Source organism: Gigantopelta aegis, chromosome 10 (assembly GCF_016097555.1).
Source record: "Gigantopelta aegis isolate Gae_Host chromosome 10, Gae_host_genome, whole genome shotgun sequence".
Classification (NCBI taxonomy): domain Eukaryota; kingdom Metazoa; phylum Mollusca; class Gastropoda; order Neomphalida; family Peltospiridae; genus Gigantopelta; species Gigantopelta aegis.
In genome coordinates, this window is record NC_054708.1 from 43,608,153 (window position 1) to 43,627,676 (window position 19,524).

The window sequence follows — 19,524 nt, forward strand, 5'->3', positions numbered from 1 at the left end:
AGTCTGCTGCTTTGTAAGATGTTTCCGACTAATAAAATATTTCTACGATTAAACTTACATATCAAACATAGTTTCTTGTTGAGAATATCAGTGTCTGTATACTCAATGTGTTTCTGGTCGTCTTAATATTTGTAAGAAGCCCAAACTGGATTTTGTCTTCAAATAATTTCGTACGTATGAAAAAATTATATTTTAGGAAATAAAATGAAATTTAACCAGCAAACTCAGGAATGTCCCTTTAACTACTACTTAATAGTTAATGTCTTTTGACTCTTCTCGAGTCACTATTTCAGTTTACAGCTGTAAGAAGAACTGTTTTCCATTCTTGGAAATGCGATTTTAGTGAACTTGAATGGGACGATAAAATAATTCGAGTGTCGGATAGTTCGATATTTCGGAATTCATCTACCAGACATCATAATTAAAAGTGGATTTGGATGGATGATTTTGTTTGATACTGTAAAAATCGTGTGCTACACTGACCTCTCCTAAACTAGCCTAGTTACTGGCATCGTCTGACGCATCAGGTACATCCTTTTTTGTGTATATTTTAAAACTAAGTAAACAACAAACGAAAACTGCTAATTCAAAACAAAAAACATGCAAATCCATATAGAAGTAACCCGAAAGTAACTGATATAATGAATGTTGGCGGAATGTAACTAACACACTAAGTCACTGCATGTTGATTAGTACTAAGTATATTGGGGGTTTTTTGGGGGTTTTTTTTGTTGTTGTTCATATTTAAAATAGTTTGACCCGAACGATTCATCTGAGATAATAATTTAAAAAAACAAAACAAACAAACAACCCCAAACCCGTTAACAATTATTACTACTGTTGTACACCAGTAACCAGATTGGGTACTTATGTATTTCGTAATGACTCTCTACCCAGTATACAAACACCGACAACCAATATATAGCGTTCTTTCCACTTAGTCTGCGATCTATTATTCTCTAATTAACAACAAAATCTTGAACATCCAAGATGCCGAGACGCGCGCATTGCTTGACTGACAATTGATTCTTTACAATACTGTCATCGTTGATTGTTTTATCAATCCACACACTTCGAGTTTTGGAAGTTCAGTATATATTAAACATCGATGTTGGCATCAACAAATTACTTTGAGAGATCGAGTCTTTTATTACTAGTTTATATAGCAATTCCATAGATACCTTTATCAATCTAAACACTTCGAGTTTTGGAAATACAAATATATATATATATATAACCTAAATGTTGGAAACAAAAAATTACTTTGAGAGATTGAGTCTTTTATTACTTAACACAAAAGTGGTAATTAAATCGAAAACAGAAGGCATGCAAATCCGTATAGAAGTAACCCGAAAGTAACTGATATAAAGAATGGCGGAATGTAACTAACAAATAAAAACACTGCATGTTGGTTGGTACTAAGTATATTTTTTTTATAAGTAGACAAGTGCAAAAGATAAAGAGAGAAAACGCCATACTGAGAGAGAGAGAGAGAGAGAGAGAGAGAGAGAGAGAGAGAGAGAGAGAGAGAGAGAGAGAGAGAGAGAGAGAGAGAGAGATAGGGTAATATAGAAGATAGATACCGATTCATTGATGATCATGCCTGTCCCCGAGGTATCGATGATAAAGTAGCCTTTTGTTCCACACGAAGCTCGACGGCCATTATTGTGATTGGTGTAGCAGTCCGCTGCTATGCCATATCTCTGTTTGACACCAACAGTAGTTGCAAATGTAAAGTCATTTAGGACCAGTTCCATATTCTGGAAGTGTACGTTAATAATATGTAGCATCAATTAGTAAACAAATCATATATTAATGAGAAATTTACAGAACAGAAATATATGGTTAGGAACTCGAGGCCTTATTACAAATTTCGAACTGTGGTAATGTTCAACTGGACATAACTGCTTGATTGAGTATTTATGGTATGCAAATTATGTAATTACATCTTGTTGTCCCAATTTTTTTTTTTAAATATCAAGATATAACGAAATGTGAAATCCTATATTATTTCCCAGATTTCCTGCTACATGTATGTTGCTTTGTGGGATATTCTTAAATATATTTTGAAAATTCCAAGTTACATCCATTATAAAATTAAACTACTTTTTGTTTATACTCTTAGATTATATAGAACATTGGATTCAATGTTCTTTAGAAAACTATGCAGTTAGTTATATATTAAACATATAATTATAAGTTTTTCAACTGGATTTGCTGTTATAGATAAGAGTAGAATCATACTAGGAAACATTAGCATGTTGAGTAGTAATCTGTAATGTGACCTCAGCCAAATCACCCAATTAGTAGATACTGCATGATTTTATGTGTTTGTGTGTTTGTTTGTTTGTTTGGGGGGTTTTTAAATTATTTCTGTAAAACTAATTTTCGTTGAAATAAAAAGTACCTTATTCACTCTTCAATATAACTTATAATATTCCACTCGCAATAACACCATAGACTTTTGGAATATGTCAATAGAATTGTATAGCAATATTTGTTTTGAGCAGTGAAGTACTAGTATGTTTCGGTTTAGCGACATGAGACGTTGATCAAGCTACATTCAACACCCAATCCCACACAGGATGATACTGGAAGCAATGTGCCTAACATGCAATATTGTTGAAAACGTGTAATGGCGTGCTAGTGACAATACACTTAAAATGACAACCGATATGTCATTAGAGGGCAGTCGTAGCAACCTCCAATATCGATAAGAACATCTAATGTTGTCAAGGATGACATTAGGCTTTCAGAGCGACATTAGCATGCTACAATGCTGCGCCAATCCCAATGGTCACCAGTTGGTGAATCAGCGACTATACCTTGATGTTAACTCGAACTTTGGCAAACGCATATCTCCCTGCAACCTTTCTGAGGCCGGCGCGCTCTGTACCCTTACAGTTCATGAGTTTCAAATTTGGATAATTGCCTCGATTGATGGCCTTTAGTGTCACATATTCTCTTGCGTTTTTTGCCATGTCGAAACAGTAGATTTTCACTTTCTTGCCATTAAACGGTGTTGGGTAGATCCAGTATTCTCCATCCTTCGCGTTTGGATTCATTCCACGTACTTCTTTACAACTGGATAATACAGCTTTCTCTAGACAAAAATGTTTGAGCTTTATTAGTTTACATGAAAACAAGTTATAGACGAGCTTTAGTCTGTTAGGAGCAAAAGGGAACCAATGCATTTGTGATTAACTACATACACTATAATACTAAAAGTCCTTTATAAACATAATATTAATGTTTAAAGCCATACGAACTCTCATAGCATTTTGTGCAAGAAACTCACGGAAATAAAATTATTGGTTTTACAAATTATCATCAAATGGTATATATTAAGGGGGTAAAAACAAAATGCAGGAACGCCAGACATGGTGGTTATGCTGTACCGCTTTATGTAATCGGTAATGCAGTACACAGAGACTAAAGGCAGAACTGAGGGTGTTTTACCATGGCTGTTCCATCTGTTGCCTTCATCTCTATATAAAAAAGCAGACTTAACCTATGCCAATTGATGCAAATAAAAAAAAATCAAAGTGTTTTATTGACAAAAAATGTTCAATAACATTTTAATGTTTTCCGAGTTTGTATGTGTTTAAAACGCAATACTATTTTTTGATATGCCAGTTGTTCGGTTCCGTGTCGCCAATAATAGAGCTTTTTACAGTGCAATGGAATCAAACTTTTGCCTTAGTGAGTGATGGAGAAGATATTCCAGCCCCGGATTTTTGAAATTCTCCAACAATATCAGTATTTAGGATATGGAAACAATAACTGTAATTTGTTGTAGTGGGAACATTCGATATTTTGGTTGGACTGTCATATGTACCATGCATGTTAGTGTACTTCAAAATACTGTACTTTTTTAAACATACATCTTTCTATAAAATTGCTGATTGATTGAATGAATGAATGTTTAACGACACCCCAGCACGAAAAATAAAATGTCTGCCCCAGCCCCTAGTTTAACACTGGGTCTCCTGCATAACCATAATAGCATTCACCTGTAGACGGATGTTCTAGAATAATATCAATGAGGCTGTGGATGAGTTCCATTTTATTCTTCAATGTTCACAATACGAATCTTTAAGGAATATATATATATATATATATATATATATATATATATATATATATATATATATATCGATCTGTCTATATATATATTAAATATACCCACTTACTAATACAGGTCTTGTGAACTGGCACTAATAACTTGCACTAATAACATGCATAACCCTGACAAATAATATTAATGAGGCTGTGGATGAGTTCCATTTTATTCTTCAATGTTCACAATACGAATCTTTAAGGAATATATATATATATATATATATATATATATATATATATATCGATCTGTCTATATATATATTAAATATACCCACTTACTAATACAGGTCTTGTGAACTGGCACTAATAATTTGCACTAATAACATGCATAACCCTGACAAATACTGTAAGCGAAAAGAGATCTATTATTACTAAAAAAGAACTAATTTAGCTTTTTTATTTCTACAATTCGTATTGCTAATGGTACTTGAGAAGAGAACACTTGTTTTTTGTACACATATTTATAAGTATGTTCTACATGAAAATAACAAGTGAACTAATTATTTACATATATATGGGTGTTAACTCCATATATTCATGTAAGTCTATATTAATGTTTTCATTGTTATAATGTTGATAAGTTGTAAAAGGTTACACAATAAAGATATTTAACTGGAGAAACTCAGTTTCAATTAGCATATAATTGAGTGATTTTCCTGTTTATACATGATACATCGATCTTATTGTTTAAATGGTACTTAATTGTTGGTGTTCATATCCTCGAGGAACCAAAAACCAGAACAGTTAAGCACCACAGCATCCGTGACTTGCACTATTTTCTTCTATTATCTAGTTATTCTGGATAGTATATTTTACAATACATACATGGTTTTACTGCATCAGTATTGTAATGAAACATGTCCGGCTGGTATATTTTAGAGATGTAGCAAAGGACGAAAGAAAATGTTTTATTTAACGACGCACTCAACACATTGTATTTACGGTTATGTGGCGTCAGACATATGTTTTAGGACCACAAATATATTGAGAGGAAATCTGCTGTCGCCACTTCATGGGCTACTCTTTTCGATTAGCAGCAAGGGATCTTTTGTATGCACCATCCCACAGACAGGATAGTACATACCACGGCCTTTGATATACCAGTCATGCCACTCGCTGGAATGAGAAATAGCCCAATGGGCCCACCAACGGGGATCGATCCCAGACCGACCGCTTTACCACTGGGCTACGTCCCTCCCCTAGAGATGTATCGATACAGCGATCCGGTATGAAGCATAGTTTATGACAACTCTATTGTGATACATAATAATATATGTCTTAAAGTATGTGATGTTAATTTAGTTTTTATAACAGATTTATCTAACTTTAAATTGTAAACAAAATAAAAGGTGCATACATCTTTCAACTGCCGATGAATAAAATTGAATGTTCATAATAGCAGTGTTTGAACCTACGAGTGAAACGTGCTATCGACTGAGGTATATTCTGTTTTGATGCTAAGATACTTTAATGCAAGTGCAAAACGGTTCCTAAAATAGTATTTGTCTTGTGTTATAATAGACCTCGTGTTAACCAATAACCAATAGATGACGTTATTATTTGCATAAAATGCATTTTAAGCCACTAGAAACACCAGGACGACCAGACACATTATATTTACTTCAGTCTGTAACTTACGCCAGATTATGTAACTTATGTAATTTAACCCCTGCGTGTGCATTAACCTCACCGTGGTGCAGGGGTGAACGTTATTTTATAGAATGGCCAATAAATGCACAACTCCTGGTATGAGGCGCCTTGTTCATCGTATGAGGCGACCCGTGAAGTGGATGATGGGATCCTGGTGGTTGAGTTATGGTTAATGTCTGCAACCGAGTATATTGCCATTGACAATACACCACTTTAACCCGGAGTTCATGTAGACGGGAGGTCAGGAATGGCCCGACCCGATCAATCGGCTGGTCACGCCATGCTCTAGAGCAAACAACCTCTGTTTTGGTTATACAGTCAAGAACAAACATTATTTGCTTTACCGTTTGTATGCGTTGCTCTTGAAGCGGTCGCTAGGGTCAATTGGGTGATTTATTGTTTGTTTATTGCCCAAGTATATCAACCATGTATCCCTGGCATAGCTGTCTGCTGGTTATCCGCAGCACCATGTCCCCTTTGTTGGACTCGGTGGTGGGTCGGGGGCATGGTTGACGAACACTTGATTTATTAAATATGGATAACATCCAAAATTTAATTCCAAATTCTGATGGACCCTGAAAAGAGTCCACACCGAAGTTTTGGACTTCTTGTCTTCGGACGAGGAGTCCATGACATCAAGAACAAATGTGAAGAAATCCAAAGTGATTTCTTTACAAAATTGGCCACGGTTTCTCACGTGCCTTGAACAAATTATCCCCGTTTGCCATTCAAAAGGCACTTGTTGGCTTGGCTGGGGAGCCAAACTCAGTAAAATAAAATAAAGAATGGACTATTAGTTTAATGTTCAACCGAAAAGCACTCAACTTGCCTTCTCAAGTCTACAGTTTTTTGTACCGTGCCAATTAAGGTAACTCTGCATACCTGCCTTAACTGGTCTAAGGGAGTGATCAGATGCAGAGATCTGGAAGGAGTTAGTGAGGATGAGATATGTCAAAATCTATGCTCACAGGGTGTTAATGCTGCGAGGAGGATAACGGTTCGTCGAAACAATGATTTGTTACCGACGAATACTTGTATTCTCACATGTAACATCCCTACCCTTCCCCAATCTGTCAAAGCTGGTTACCTTAATATTCCCGTTGAACCCTTTATTCCAAACCCCTTGTGTTGCTTCAAATACCAGAGGTTTGGCCATGGTCAGAACACATGCCGTGGGAAACTTACATGTGCCCGCTGTGGTCTTTTTGACCATGATAGGAAGATGTGTACAAACGATATACAAGAGCAACCACTGTGCATACTTGCGAGAGTGTCCGTGGTGGAAACTGGAAAAACGGGTTCAGCAGGTAAAGGTACAAAATAAGTTATCTTTCATGGATGCCAGGCGGTTGGTGGAGACAGCAACACCCACAGTGGTTGACAAGTCATATACAGCTGCAGTTGCTGCTAAAGTCGCCACTAAAAGTGTTGCAGTCAACCTGGCATTGTGACAAACAAAACCTGAAAAGCAGTCCATGAATTTTTCATCCAATAATGCTGAAGTATACAACAGGCATTTCTTTATGGAGGAATTGCAGGATGCTCTCTGTAGAGTCCATGATACTTCAGTAGGACCGGATGAAATTCATTATCAGTTATTAGAACATTTACCTGAATCATCTTTGATGGTTCTTTTTGAATATGTTTAATAACATCTGGATTTCTGGTTACTTTCCTTCTGTTTGGAGGAAAGCAATTATTATTCCTGTTCCCAAGCCTGGTAAGGATCCAACTAATCATACTAGTTATCGCCTTATCGCTTTGACAAGTTGCATTTGTAAAACCACGGAATGAATGATCAATCGTAGACTTGTCTGGTATCTTGAATCCCATAAATTGCTTACTAACGTAGAATGTGGGTTCAGATCTAGACGTAGCACGGTTGATCATCTTGTTCGATTTGAAACGTTTTGTAGGGAGGCTTTTATCCATAATCAACATGGGCCTTAGAGGTCGACTTCCTGTTTTTATTTCTCAATGTTTAAAAAATAGATCTTTTAAAGGGACATTCCTGAGTTTGCTGCAATTTTAAAGATGTTATCGACTAACAGACTTTTTAGCGACTAATTACATATCAAATAAATTTTTCTGGACTAAATATTAGTGACTGTATATTAAACGTGTTTCTGACCGGTCTAATATTTGTACTAGGTTAAAGTTCGCTTTATTTCCTAAAATATTGTTTTTTCGTACGTACGAAATTGTTTGAAGACAAAATCCAGTTTGGGCTTCTTAGAAATATTAAGACGACCAGAAACATATTGAATATACAGACACTGATATTCTAAACAAGAAAATGTATTTAATATGCAAGTTTAATCGTAGAAGTATTTTATTAGTCGGAAACATCTTACAATGGTGCAAACTCGGGAATGTCCCTTTAAAGTTAGGGTGGGGTCGACTTTGTCTGACATTCACCCACAGAAGATGGGTGTGCCTCAAGGTAGTATCCTGTCTGTAACTCTCTTTTCTGTAAAAACTAACAGCATCACCCAGTGTATAACACCTGGTGTGGATTGCTCGTTATATGTCGATGATTTTCAGATTTGTTACAGATCGTCCAATATGAGTATCACTGAACGTAAGTTGCAGCTTTGTTTTAATAAACTTCATCAATGGGCAATTGACAATGGCTTTCGATTCTCAAAGGCAAAAACGGTCTGTATGCATATCTGCCAGAAAAGAGGTCTCCACTTAGATCCACAGTTGTTTTTGGACAAAAATCCAATTCCAGTTTTGGAGGAGCCTAAATTTCTGGGGGTTATATTTGACAGGAAGCTATCTTTGGTGCCCCATCTTAAATATGATAAAAAGAAGAGCTTAAAAGCTCTGAATATTTTAAAAGTTATTGGTAATATGGAATGGGGAGCAGACCGCAAGGTTATGCTCCGTCTGTATCGATCTCTTGTGAGGTCAAAACTTGATTGTGGATGCATTGTGTATGGGTCGACACGCAAGTGTTACTTGCAGATGCTAGATCCTATACACAATCAGGGACTTAGGCTTTGTCTTGCGTTTAGAACATCTCCTATAGAAAGCCTGTACGTTGATGCACATGAACCTTGTTTGAGTGCTAGATGTGCAAAGCTTTCTCTGCAGTACGCTATCAATATCGACTCTTTACCAACGCATCCTACACATAATGCGGTGTTTGACAACAAATATATGAAGTTGTTTGATGCAAGGCCAAATGCTATTTGTACATTTGATCTTCGAATTAAGTTGTTTTTGTCGCTTTCCAACATTGATTTAACTGACACTTTGGAAACTCCTTCATATTTTGTTTTACCACCTTGGTGTATTACACCACCTAAAATTGTGTTTGATCTGGCGCATCTGAAGAAAGATCGTACAGATGTTGTTATTTATAAACAGTTTTTCATGGAAATTCAAGACAAGTACCGTGATTACATTCCTGTGTATACAGATGGATCACGGGTGGGAATTATGTGACTTGTGCTACAGTCTTTGCATCAGACACTATCATTTCCATACGACTGCCTGGCTCGGCATTGGTCTTTAGTGCTTACGTTTGGGCAGTCATTAAAGCCTTAGACGAAATCAAAGATTCAATAGCATCCAAATGTATTATTTTTACTGACACTTTTGTGTCTCAAAGCTTTGCGCAATATGAAGATGGACCATCCCTTAATGAAAGTGTCTTTTTATCTATTGCCAATAAAGATGTTGTATTTTGTTGGGTGCCCAGCCATGTTGGTATTAAGGGTAATGAAAAGGCATATTCTGCTGCCAAGTCTGCTTTGGATTTGCCCCATACCAGGGTTGTTGTAACTTATACTGATTTTAAACTTAGTATCAACCAATTTATCTTTTTGACTTGGCATGACGATTGAGACGGTGCGGTTGCCAATAAGCTTCATTCTATCAAGCCAGTCTTGCGAGAGTGGCAGTCCTGCTATAGACAGTACAGGGAGAATAGAATAGTCTTGTGTCGTGCTCGCATCGGCCATACATATTTGACTCATTCATTTATTTAGAAGAAGGATCCTCCACCTCAGTGTGAGCACTGTCAGTGTACTCTGACGGCACGCCACATTTTGGTGGAGTGTACGCATCTGCAAGAAACTTGAAAATATATATTTAAACCACGAAATGTGTTGCGAATCCTTTCGATTCCATCCAGAACTTATTTTGCAGTTCCTACGTGATACTGCGTTTTATTGTAAATTTTAAATATTATCTAACTGTCATATTTGTATTTTGCACAGTTCTTTACACTGTGTTTTAATTGAACTGTTGATTTTTTATATTGATGTTGATCATTAATTGTTTTTGCATTTACCACAGTTTGACACCCAATAGGCGATGTAGTTTTTGTGCTGGGGTGTCGTTAAATATTCATTCATCCATTCATTCATGTAATTTAAAGGGACATTCCTGAATTTGCTGCATTGCAAGATGTTTCAGACTAATACGATATGTCTAAGATTAAACTTGCATAATAAATATATTGTCTTGCTTAAAATGTCAATATCTGTATATTCAATGTATTTATGGTCGTCTTGATATTTGTAAGAAGCCCAAACTGGATTTTGTCCTCAGATAATTTCGTATGCTGGAAATAAATTGAAATTTAACCTAGTACAAATATTAGAACGATAAGAAACACGTTTAATATATTGACACTAAAATTTATTTGATATGTAATTACAATCGCTAAAACGTCCGTTAGTCGATAAAATCTTACAAATTGCAACAAACTCAGGAATGCCACTTTAACCAAAGATTCTTTAGACAGTACAATGATGTAGCTATGTGTCGAATCTTACTAAATTTGGTATAGGGATAAAGTTATATTAAAAAAGCTGAACTTGTGTTTGTTTATATATTTTGTAATGAGAGTTATTAATCAAAACAATTGTTTGTATTAAATATTTATAAATTGTGCAGTGAAAATGTTTAAATATTTAATCAATTATGTCGCTGTGGAGTCTGCGATAAAGTGTATATAATTGTTTGTATGTTTTACCCGATTCACACTGCTCTCCTTTGTAACCTTCGTGGCAGGTACAGGTGTATCCAGATGTGCTAGATTTGCAGTCTCCGTTGACACATGGATTGCTTGCGCAGTTGTCAATAACTGAAACATAAATTACAAAACCGATATTACGCAGCAGTCACTGGGTGCCAAATAATTATTTGATAGTTTAAATACAATAATAGTAATAATAATAACAATTCAACATAATAATAACATTGTAAACGATGTGTGTCTACCTGGAGTTTTAGTAATAATAGCCTTCCAATAATGTCTGTCTGTCTGTCTGTCTGTCTGTCTGTCTGTCTCTCTCTCTCTCTCTCTCTCTCTCTCTCTCTCTCTCTCTCTCTCTCTCTCTCTCTCTCTCTCTCTCTCTCTCTCTCTCTCTCTCTGTCTCAGTATGAATAGAAAGGCTTTTTCTATCTTTATCTCTCTCACGAATTGCAATAAACTCAGGAATATCCCTTCAACCAAAGATTCTTTAGAGGGTAAAACGAGGTAGCTATGTCTCAAATGTTACTAAATTTGCTATAGGGATAAAGTTATATGAACAAAACTGAATTTGTGTTTGTTTATATATATATTGTTTAATGAGAGTTATTAATCAAAACAATTGTTTGTATTAACTATTTATAAATTGTGCAGCGAAAATTTTAAAATATTTTATTAGTTATATCCCTGTGCGATAAAGTGTATATAAATGTTTGTATGTGTTTTACCCGATTCACACTGATCTCCTTTGTAACCTTCGTGACAGGTACAGGTGTATCCAGATGTGCTAGATTTGCAGTCTCCGTTGACACATGGATTGCTTGCGCAGTTGTCAATAACTAAAACATAAATTACAAAACCGATATTACGTAGCAGTCACTGCGTTTAACGGGTTTCAACCAAGAGTCTTCCCAATAATAATTTTTATGCTTAAATGCAATAATAATAATAATGAAAATTCACCATAATAATAACATTGTAAACGATGTATGCCTACCTGGAGTTTTAGTAATATTAGCCTTCCAGTAATGTTAAAGGGACATTCCTGAGTTTGCTCTAATGTTTTACGATGTTATCGACTAATAAAATATTTCTACGATTAAACTTACATATTAAATATATTTTCTTGTTTAGAATATTAGTGGATATATATATATTAAACGTGTTTCTGATCGTTCTATATATTTATACTAGGTTTATTTCCTAAAAAATATTTTTTCGTAGCTACGAAATTATTTGAAGACAAAATCCAGTTTGGGCTTCTTACAAATATTAAGACGACCAGAAACACATTGCATATACAGACATTGATATTCGAAACAAGAAAATATATTTAATATGTAAGTTTAATCGTAGAAACATTTTATTAGTCGGAAACATCTTACAATGCAGCAAACTCAGGAATGTCCCTTTAATAACACAATTTTATTTAGTAGGTATGCAAGTAGATATGGAAGTAGATATAGCACTTCAAATGTACACATGAAAAGGCTATCATGGATCATACACGTTATAAAAATAAATGATGTTAGTTTTGGGGTTGAACGCCAACAAGTATTACCCGTTTCGCAGTGAGTTCCCTGGTAGCCAGCAAAGCACTGACACTGGTAGCCGGTCGTGTCCATTTTGCACTTTCCATTCTTACAGGGGTTGTTTGCGCAGTAATTGATAACTGAAATGCAATTTAACTTCGATTGAAAAGATGTAGTTAGAGGTTTCAATTAATTTCCATAAGTGGAATGATAGAATGCGGAGAAACGTCTGATATTATAGTAAGTATTGAATATGTGGCAGCTCTCTCTCTCTCTCGTTCTCTGTGTGTGCGTGTGTGTGTGGGTGTGTATTGCTTTTTCTTTGTTTATCTCTCGCACTTGCCTACTTTCTAAAATATTTATTGATATCATCAATCCAACAGAGGAACCTATAGAAAGTTAAATCGCTTTAATTTTTTTTATTATAGTAAAATGTTTGATTGTTTTAGTAAACAAACCTGTGTTATAAAATAATTCAACAGAGCGTGGAGGATAGAACGTTTACTATTATATGGTCTTCATAAGATAATTGTTAATGTTGTGTAAAATATAATAATGTACTTTCAGAAAATCAAGAACAGTTTATTTCAAGGAAAGGGAGAAGTTTTGTCTAGAATACTATAGTATACTACTGTGTTTTTTTAGAAATTAAGGGAAATGGTTTTATAACGGTTCAAAATAGATATTGTGGATGAATTTAATTACTTAGGAATATTATCATTTTACAATGGTAATTTAAGTCGTAAGCAGAAGAGAGTAACAGGAGAGGGTCGAAAAGATTTATTTTCAGTACTGAAAGTTTGTAACAAGAATTGTTTTAATATTGAAACAATTATATCTGTATTTGACACCTATGCTAATAGTATTCTTAGTTAAGGACCTGAAGTATTGAGTTTTCAACCTGGCCAATATATTGAAGAAATTCAAATACAGTTCTGTAAAAGACTTATCAGGAGTAAAAAAAAAAAAAAAAAAAAACTTTTAATACTTTTGCTTATAGTGATTTAGGATGATTCCCAATTATAAGGGAAGTCTATAAAAAAAACACTGGTTAAATAATTTCAAATTACAAGATTATTGAAAGATCACAGAGAAAATGTACACTATATGACACAAATTAAATCGAAGACGAGTGTCATGTTATCCTCCAGTGTCTACAATATAATGATTTAAGGATGAAACTTATGTTTATATATTACCATATACATAAAACGTACCCAGTTGTTAACGTCGTACTATATTATAGAACTTAAAGGGACATTCCTGAGTTTGCTGCATTGTAAGATGTTTCAGGCTAATAACATATTTCTACGATTAAATTTGCATATTAAATATATTTTCTTGTTTCGAATATCAGTGTCTGTATATTCAATGTCTTTCTGGTCGTCTTAATATTTGTAAGAAGCCCAATTTTGATTTTGTCTTCAAATAATTTCGTACGTACGAAAAAAACTATAGTTTAGGAAATAAGATGAAATGTAACTATGTACAAATATTAGAACGATCAGACACACGTTTATTATACAACCACTAATATTTTATGCAGAAAAACATATTTGATATGTAATTACAATCGTTAAAAAGTATCTGTTAGTCAATAACATCTTAAAAAGTGCAGCAAACTCAGGAATGTCCCTTTAATAATCTCGGCAAATAATTATTTAGAGGAAATGCCGTTAGAGGTCAGTTATTGGAGGAAACAGGTTAATATTAACATTACTTCTATTTGTTCAGTATAGTACTATTTGTTAACATGTATATTAAATCAATAATACATGTATGTCTCAGTATACTAAATAAAGACTTGTGTTTATTATTATTATTATTATTTGTCACTAGATTACTCTTGACCATAATCATGTACGTATCCTGTATAGGTTTATTATTTCGTTGTATATTGTATTATGCTGGTAAGTTGAAAATAAATAACTTGAACATGTACCTGTCTCACACAGGTCGCCTTGGTAACCTGCACGACAATTACATGTGTAGGTAGATTTGGTAGAAACACATTCTCCATTGACACATGGACTGCTTGCACAGTGGTCGGTATCTGAAACATATGCAACTATAAACTAGTTATCACAGTTGTCAACATATTAAATATTCATTACAAACTAGTTATAAAACTTGTTAATATCTGAACTATAGTGCAAACTAGTTATCACAGTTGTCAACATATTAAATATTCCTTACAAACTAGTTATAAAACTTGTTAATATCTGAAGTATAGTGCAAACTAGGTATCACAGTTGTCAACATATTAAATATTCATTACAAACCAGTTATAAAACTTGTTAATATCTGAACTATAGTGGAAACTAATTATCAGGCAGTACCTATTTTGTCGAGGCTATCTTAGGGATGTTTCCTTTATTATTTATTTCTTCCTCTGTTTATATTTGTGATATTTATTTATGTTCATATTTAAATTGCAAAACTGTATTACTGTCGTGACGTGTATGCATTATGGAGAAGGCCTAGTAAGTTGTATAAAATATGCTTAATATATTTGTTCTTTTTAAAAAGCAATAAATATAAGTTTGAATCAATCAAACGCTCTAAAATCATAAAATCTTCATAAACCATAACGTCACTATGTCGTGTGCTATAGTTACGCCATAGCCTATGATTATGGGCACTGGCTAATATTTGAAACACATATAGCAAACTAGTTGTCAGATTGGATAACATTTGATATTAGATTCTCAGACAGGATAATATCTGAAACACATTGCAAACTAGTTATCAGACTGGATAATATTATTTGAAATTAGATTGTAAACTAGTTAGCAGACTGGATGATATCTGAATGATATATTACAAACTAGTTATCAGGCAAGATAATGTTTGAAACATATACTGTAAACTAGTTATCAGACAGGATGCTATGTGAAACAGATGGTAACTAGTTATCAGACTGAATATCTGAAAAATACATTGCACACTAGTTATCGCATTGGTTATTATCTAAAACATGCATTACAAATTAGTTATCACAGCTGTTAATATCGCAACTTAAAAAAACAAACAAAAACAACCAAACAAACATCTATGGTTGAACATAAGGAGATAAACGGTTATGGTCCGGGAAGTAGATAAGTTTGTATAAAATTGTCCTAAAATGAATTCTACGTCGCGGGACTTGTTGACGTGTACTAATTAGGATCTATCTACGTCCCGGTACTTGTCAATTGCCCTTTGACCGGGTTGACGGTGTGTGCAGTCAAAAGGTAACATCGAACTAATTCGGTACCACTGTGCAGTTATGAGCACTAAGAATTCGTTTCACTGGTTACGTTGTGGGTATTACAAATAATTAAAATAAAATATATTATTAAAATGATATACAATAATATCAGCTCCAACCTAGATTTTAACGGCTCTGGTGTAAATATGTCTGTCCGTCCGTCGTCTCTCGGTCTCTATGTCTGTGTGTTTGTTAATTTTTATATGTTAATACAACAAACTATCAAATTTAAAAGTAGCATAACATTTTTATTCAAACTTAAGTAACACATTAATTGTTTCCATAATTCAGTTTCAACGAAAGAAAGAAAGAAATGTTTTATTTAACGATGCTTTCAACACATTTTATTTACGGTTATATGGCGTCAGACATATGGTTAAGGACCACACATATTTTGAGAGAAAACCCGCTGTCGCCACTACATGAGCTACTCTTCCGATTAGCAGCAAGGGATCTTTTATTTGCGCTTCCCACAGGCAGGTTAGCACAAACAATGGCCTTTGTTGAACCAGTTATGGATGACTGGTCGGTGCAAGTGGTTTTACACCTACCCATTGAGCCTTGCGGAGCACTCACTCAGGGCTTGGAGTCGGTCTCTGGATTAAAAATCCCATGCCTCGACTGGGATCTGAACCCAGTACCTACCAGCCTGTAGACCGATGGCCTGCCACGACGCCACCGAGACCGGTCTCAGTTTCAACGATTCATTTTGAATGAAAAATATTTTCCGTTGATCTCCGCAGCTTTCAGATGAAATGCAAAGGTTCTCCGATGTGATCAGTGTACTCCATGTCTGTGATGTTGTGGTTGATCAACTCGTCTTTCAGAGAAAGGATTCTGGCATCGATAGTGCAGTATTTTCGTTTTCGTGCCAGAGCTGCTCACGTTTCAATAGACCTACCACCTCAAATATGTTCAGATGTCCGGTGGCTGTCATTGCCAAAGTGGTTCCACATTTCTGGAGTCCATGGCCCGTCGATCCAGGTGATAGTGACGTAATCCATCGGTAATGTTACCTTTTCATCCTGGGGACTGTCGGCAATTGTGTCAGTCCAAACCTCTTCTACTTTGACAGGTGGAATCATTGGAAGGGCTGAAACACGCCTTACCACCTTTTGTACATCATCGTTTTCAGTATATTCGGATGCTAGTCCTACTTTTTGCGTCCGATTCCAAACAAACTGCATGTAATGTAAAAACAATTCCTGTGGTGGGGAATACAGTGCGTACACCGTTGTGAACCTATCTCTCAAAGTCCATCTGAAACGCCCTTGGAGCGAAATGAAAACCTAGGCCATGGTAAGTCTTGGAAAGTTCGTACGTATGTGTTTTCTATGCGGTTGGGAAGAAGAGAATACACAAGTGGGAACATATGTCGTTGAAATTCAGCTTGGGTGCTGAGAAAAATGTCCTATCTGAAAACACCACATCAGCCTCACACAACAACTCCAGGTTTTTGTCAGTCGTGCACAACAATACTGGTTCTCGTCCTTCAACTCCGTACAGGTCCACTCGCCTTCCAGGTTGATTTTCTGTCTTGTCTGGGGTAGTCGGGGTGTGGCTTTGACGGTATAGCTTGACTAACAAACCGTCAGGCACTGCGTTATGGTTCTTTCTCAGATTGGAGATTTCATCACCGTAAATCTTCGGAATTGGCGTAGTTTCGGTCTTAGCCCAGTCAGTAAGTTTTGCCTTGAATGCGTCTACGTGCTTAACGAATGACACCACCGCGTGGTTGTCCTGCATCTGTTCTGCCATCTGCAACATGTTGTCCACAGTCACGATGTAGGCTCTGCACTGCGAGTTAACACATTTCCAATAATATGTTCTCTCTCCATTATTTTTATTTATGCGAAAGTCATGCTGGTTATAATATAGATGCCTGCAGCCTCGTAATGTGTCAATATATGTCACTCGAGCCTGTTCAGCTGCCATTATTTTAAATCTCAAAGAGTTTCTCTTTTCGATGCAAAACTTTATATAGATTAAACAGGAAACAACCTGCAATGCGCAAGCGCCAGCTCAATCAAACACATATAACAATACTACCCAGGTCAGTAATCCTTTAAAACAGTAGAGACCAATACGAGAAAAATACAACAAAACTGAGAAGAAAAGGAAGAAATAACAATAAAAGAAAAGAAAACACACACAAGCTCCTTCTCAATTGCTACCCGGAACACTAATGCTAGAATATAAACACTTCTCAGTTCGTTGGTAAAGAAAAATTAGGCAAACCGGTACTACACAGAATACATTTTTCTACGTCCCGGTGTAATAGGTTCAAATTACCCCCCGGTTCAGGTTACCCCTAACCCTAACCCTTAACCCTTAACCCTTAACCCTAACCTTAACCCTTAACCCTAACCCTAACCCCGGGGGGTAATCTGAACCTAGGTTCAAACAACCCCCGGTAATCTGAAACTTGGTTCAAATTACCGGGGAGTAACTTGAATACGGGAGGAATTTGAAACTGGGACACCGGGCCGACACCAGATGAACAGTTGATTTATGTTCACATTTCATCCTCATGTATCCTTTAGAACACTTCCACCCGTCGAGAGAACACACACCTGATTTTTTGCAGGAATTGGTAGTACATGCATCTATAAAGGTAACATGTTTATAAAAACGAGTGCTAGTAGCAGACACCCTGACAGTGGAACATAAGCAGATAAACACAATATATCAGTTCTTTGAAGCAACCAAACCTACCTTCACATTTCTCCCCCATGTATCCTTTTGTACACTTGCACGTGTACGATGACCCGTCAAGGGAACACACACCTGCATTCTTGCAAGGATTGGTAGTGCATGCATCTACAAATGTAACATGTTTAAAACACGCGTTAATAATGTTGTAGATCGTATTTGTACTGTTAGTTACTGATCGTGGATCAGTCGCGATCGCTCAACTATCGATGTATACTGGTAGATCTTTACTGTGCCGCTGTCATATCCAAATTTTATATTATTTCCAATACTTGGGAATCAGCCAATTTTAATTTTCACAAACTGACGTTTAACCCACGGGAGTAACATTACTTACTCATTTATTGAATTTGATTAAAATTAGCTCTACTGGGTCTATCACTAGATCTAACAGAATTGCGTGGACTCCCATGTCCAGGTGATATTTCATCTATAAATAACAATTTAAATATCGACCAATTACACTTCGCCTTTTATAGCGTTATTCGGGAGCATACAAATTCTAAAAAAATAACGGGCGATACTATGTATGCAACTGGCGAACTTGTTGGTTTACTTCAACACTGAACCAGAAAAAGGGGGAAAAGTGCAGTAATAAACTCTGGATTGTATACTATAGTGGGGTTGCTTAACCCCATTTTTTGACGAAATCGTTACCGAGTTGAAGAAAACACCAAATTTAGTACACATGACCCCTAGGGCCTACTGATCAGATTCAGAAGGGGTGCTACGAAATCAGAGGTCTGGGTGACCTTCAAAATCAAGGTCAAAGTCACGATACTGAAAATATCAAATATGTTATGTATTTATCTTTCTGGTTTACTATAATAATTTATTTCAACTCAATTTGTTTACTATTCAGCATAAATTGTAGTTAGAACACATGAATAACCTTCAGCAAATGGGTCAAGGTCACGATAAAGGAATGTAAGGGGGGGGGGTGGCTTAATGTAATAGTAAACATATTGATTTGATTTTCTCGGTTCTTATAACATAAAGTTTAAAGATATGTTGGTAATAACATTCATATGAGATAAACAGTGTATTGTTGTTCAGTAAGTTCAATGTAGATACGATTTTATTTTTCAAAATGGAACCAGGCTGCTGAGTGAGTTCGAGAGTCAGTTCATCGAGGATGACGTACTGGCAGTAGATTACCATGAGCAAGGACCCACAACTCAAGAAACCTTCAAAGCACAGGTGATAAGTCTGTGTGAGGCCATTGAACAAATGGGCAATCCATTTTGTGATGATAATCCTGAACTATC

General features: G+C 35.6%; 1 protein-coding gene across 1 annotated transcript in view; it reads right to left on the reverse strand.

The window, feature by feature from the left end:
• LOC121383641 overlaps positions 1 to 12,387 on the reverse strand; it is a 57,317-nt gene extending 44,930 nt beyond the window's left edge. Inside the window, exons 1-5 of the mRNA XM_041513735.1 lie at positions 12,324 to 12,387; positions 11,491 to 11,601; positions 10,763 to 10,873; positions 2,826 to 3,103; positions 1,584 to 1,760 (exon numbers count right to left, since the gene is read on the reverse strand). Of these exons, the coding sequence (XP_041369669.1) occupies positions 1,584 to 1,760; positions 2,826 to 3,103; positions 10,763 to 10,873; positions 11,491 to 11,601; positions 12,324 to 12,387 (741 nt within the window). The remainder of the gene's footprint in view (positions 1 to 1,583; positions 1,761 to 2,825; positions 3,104 to 10,762; positions 10,874 to 11,490; positions 11,602 to 12,323) is intronic.
• Positions 12,388 to 19,524: the final 7,137 nt, after the last annotated feature.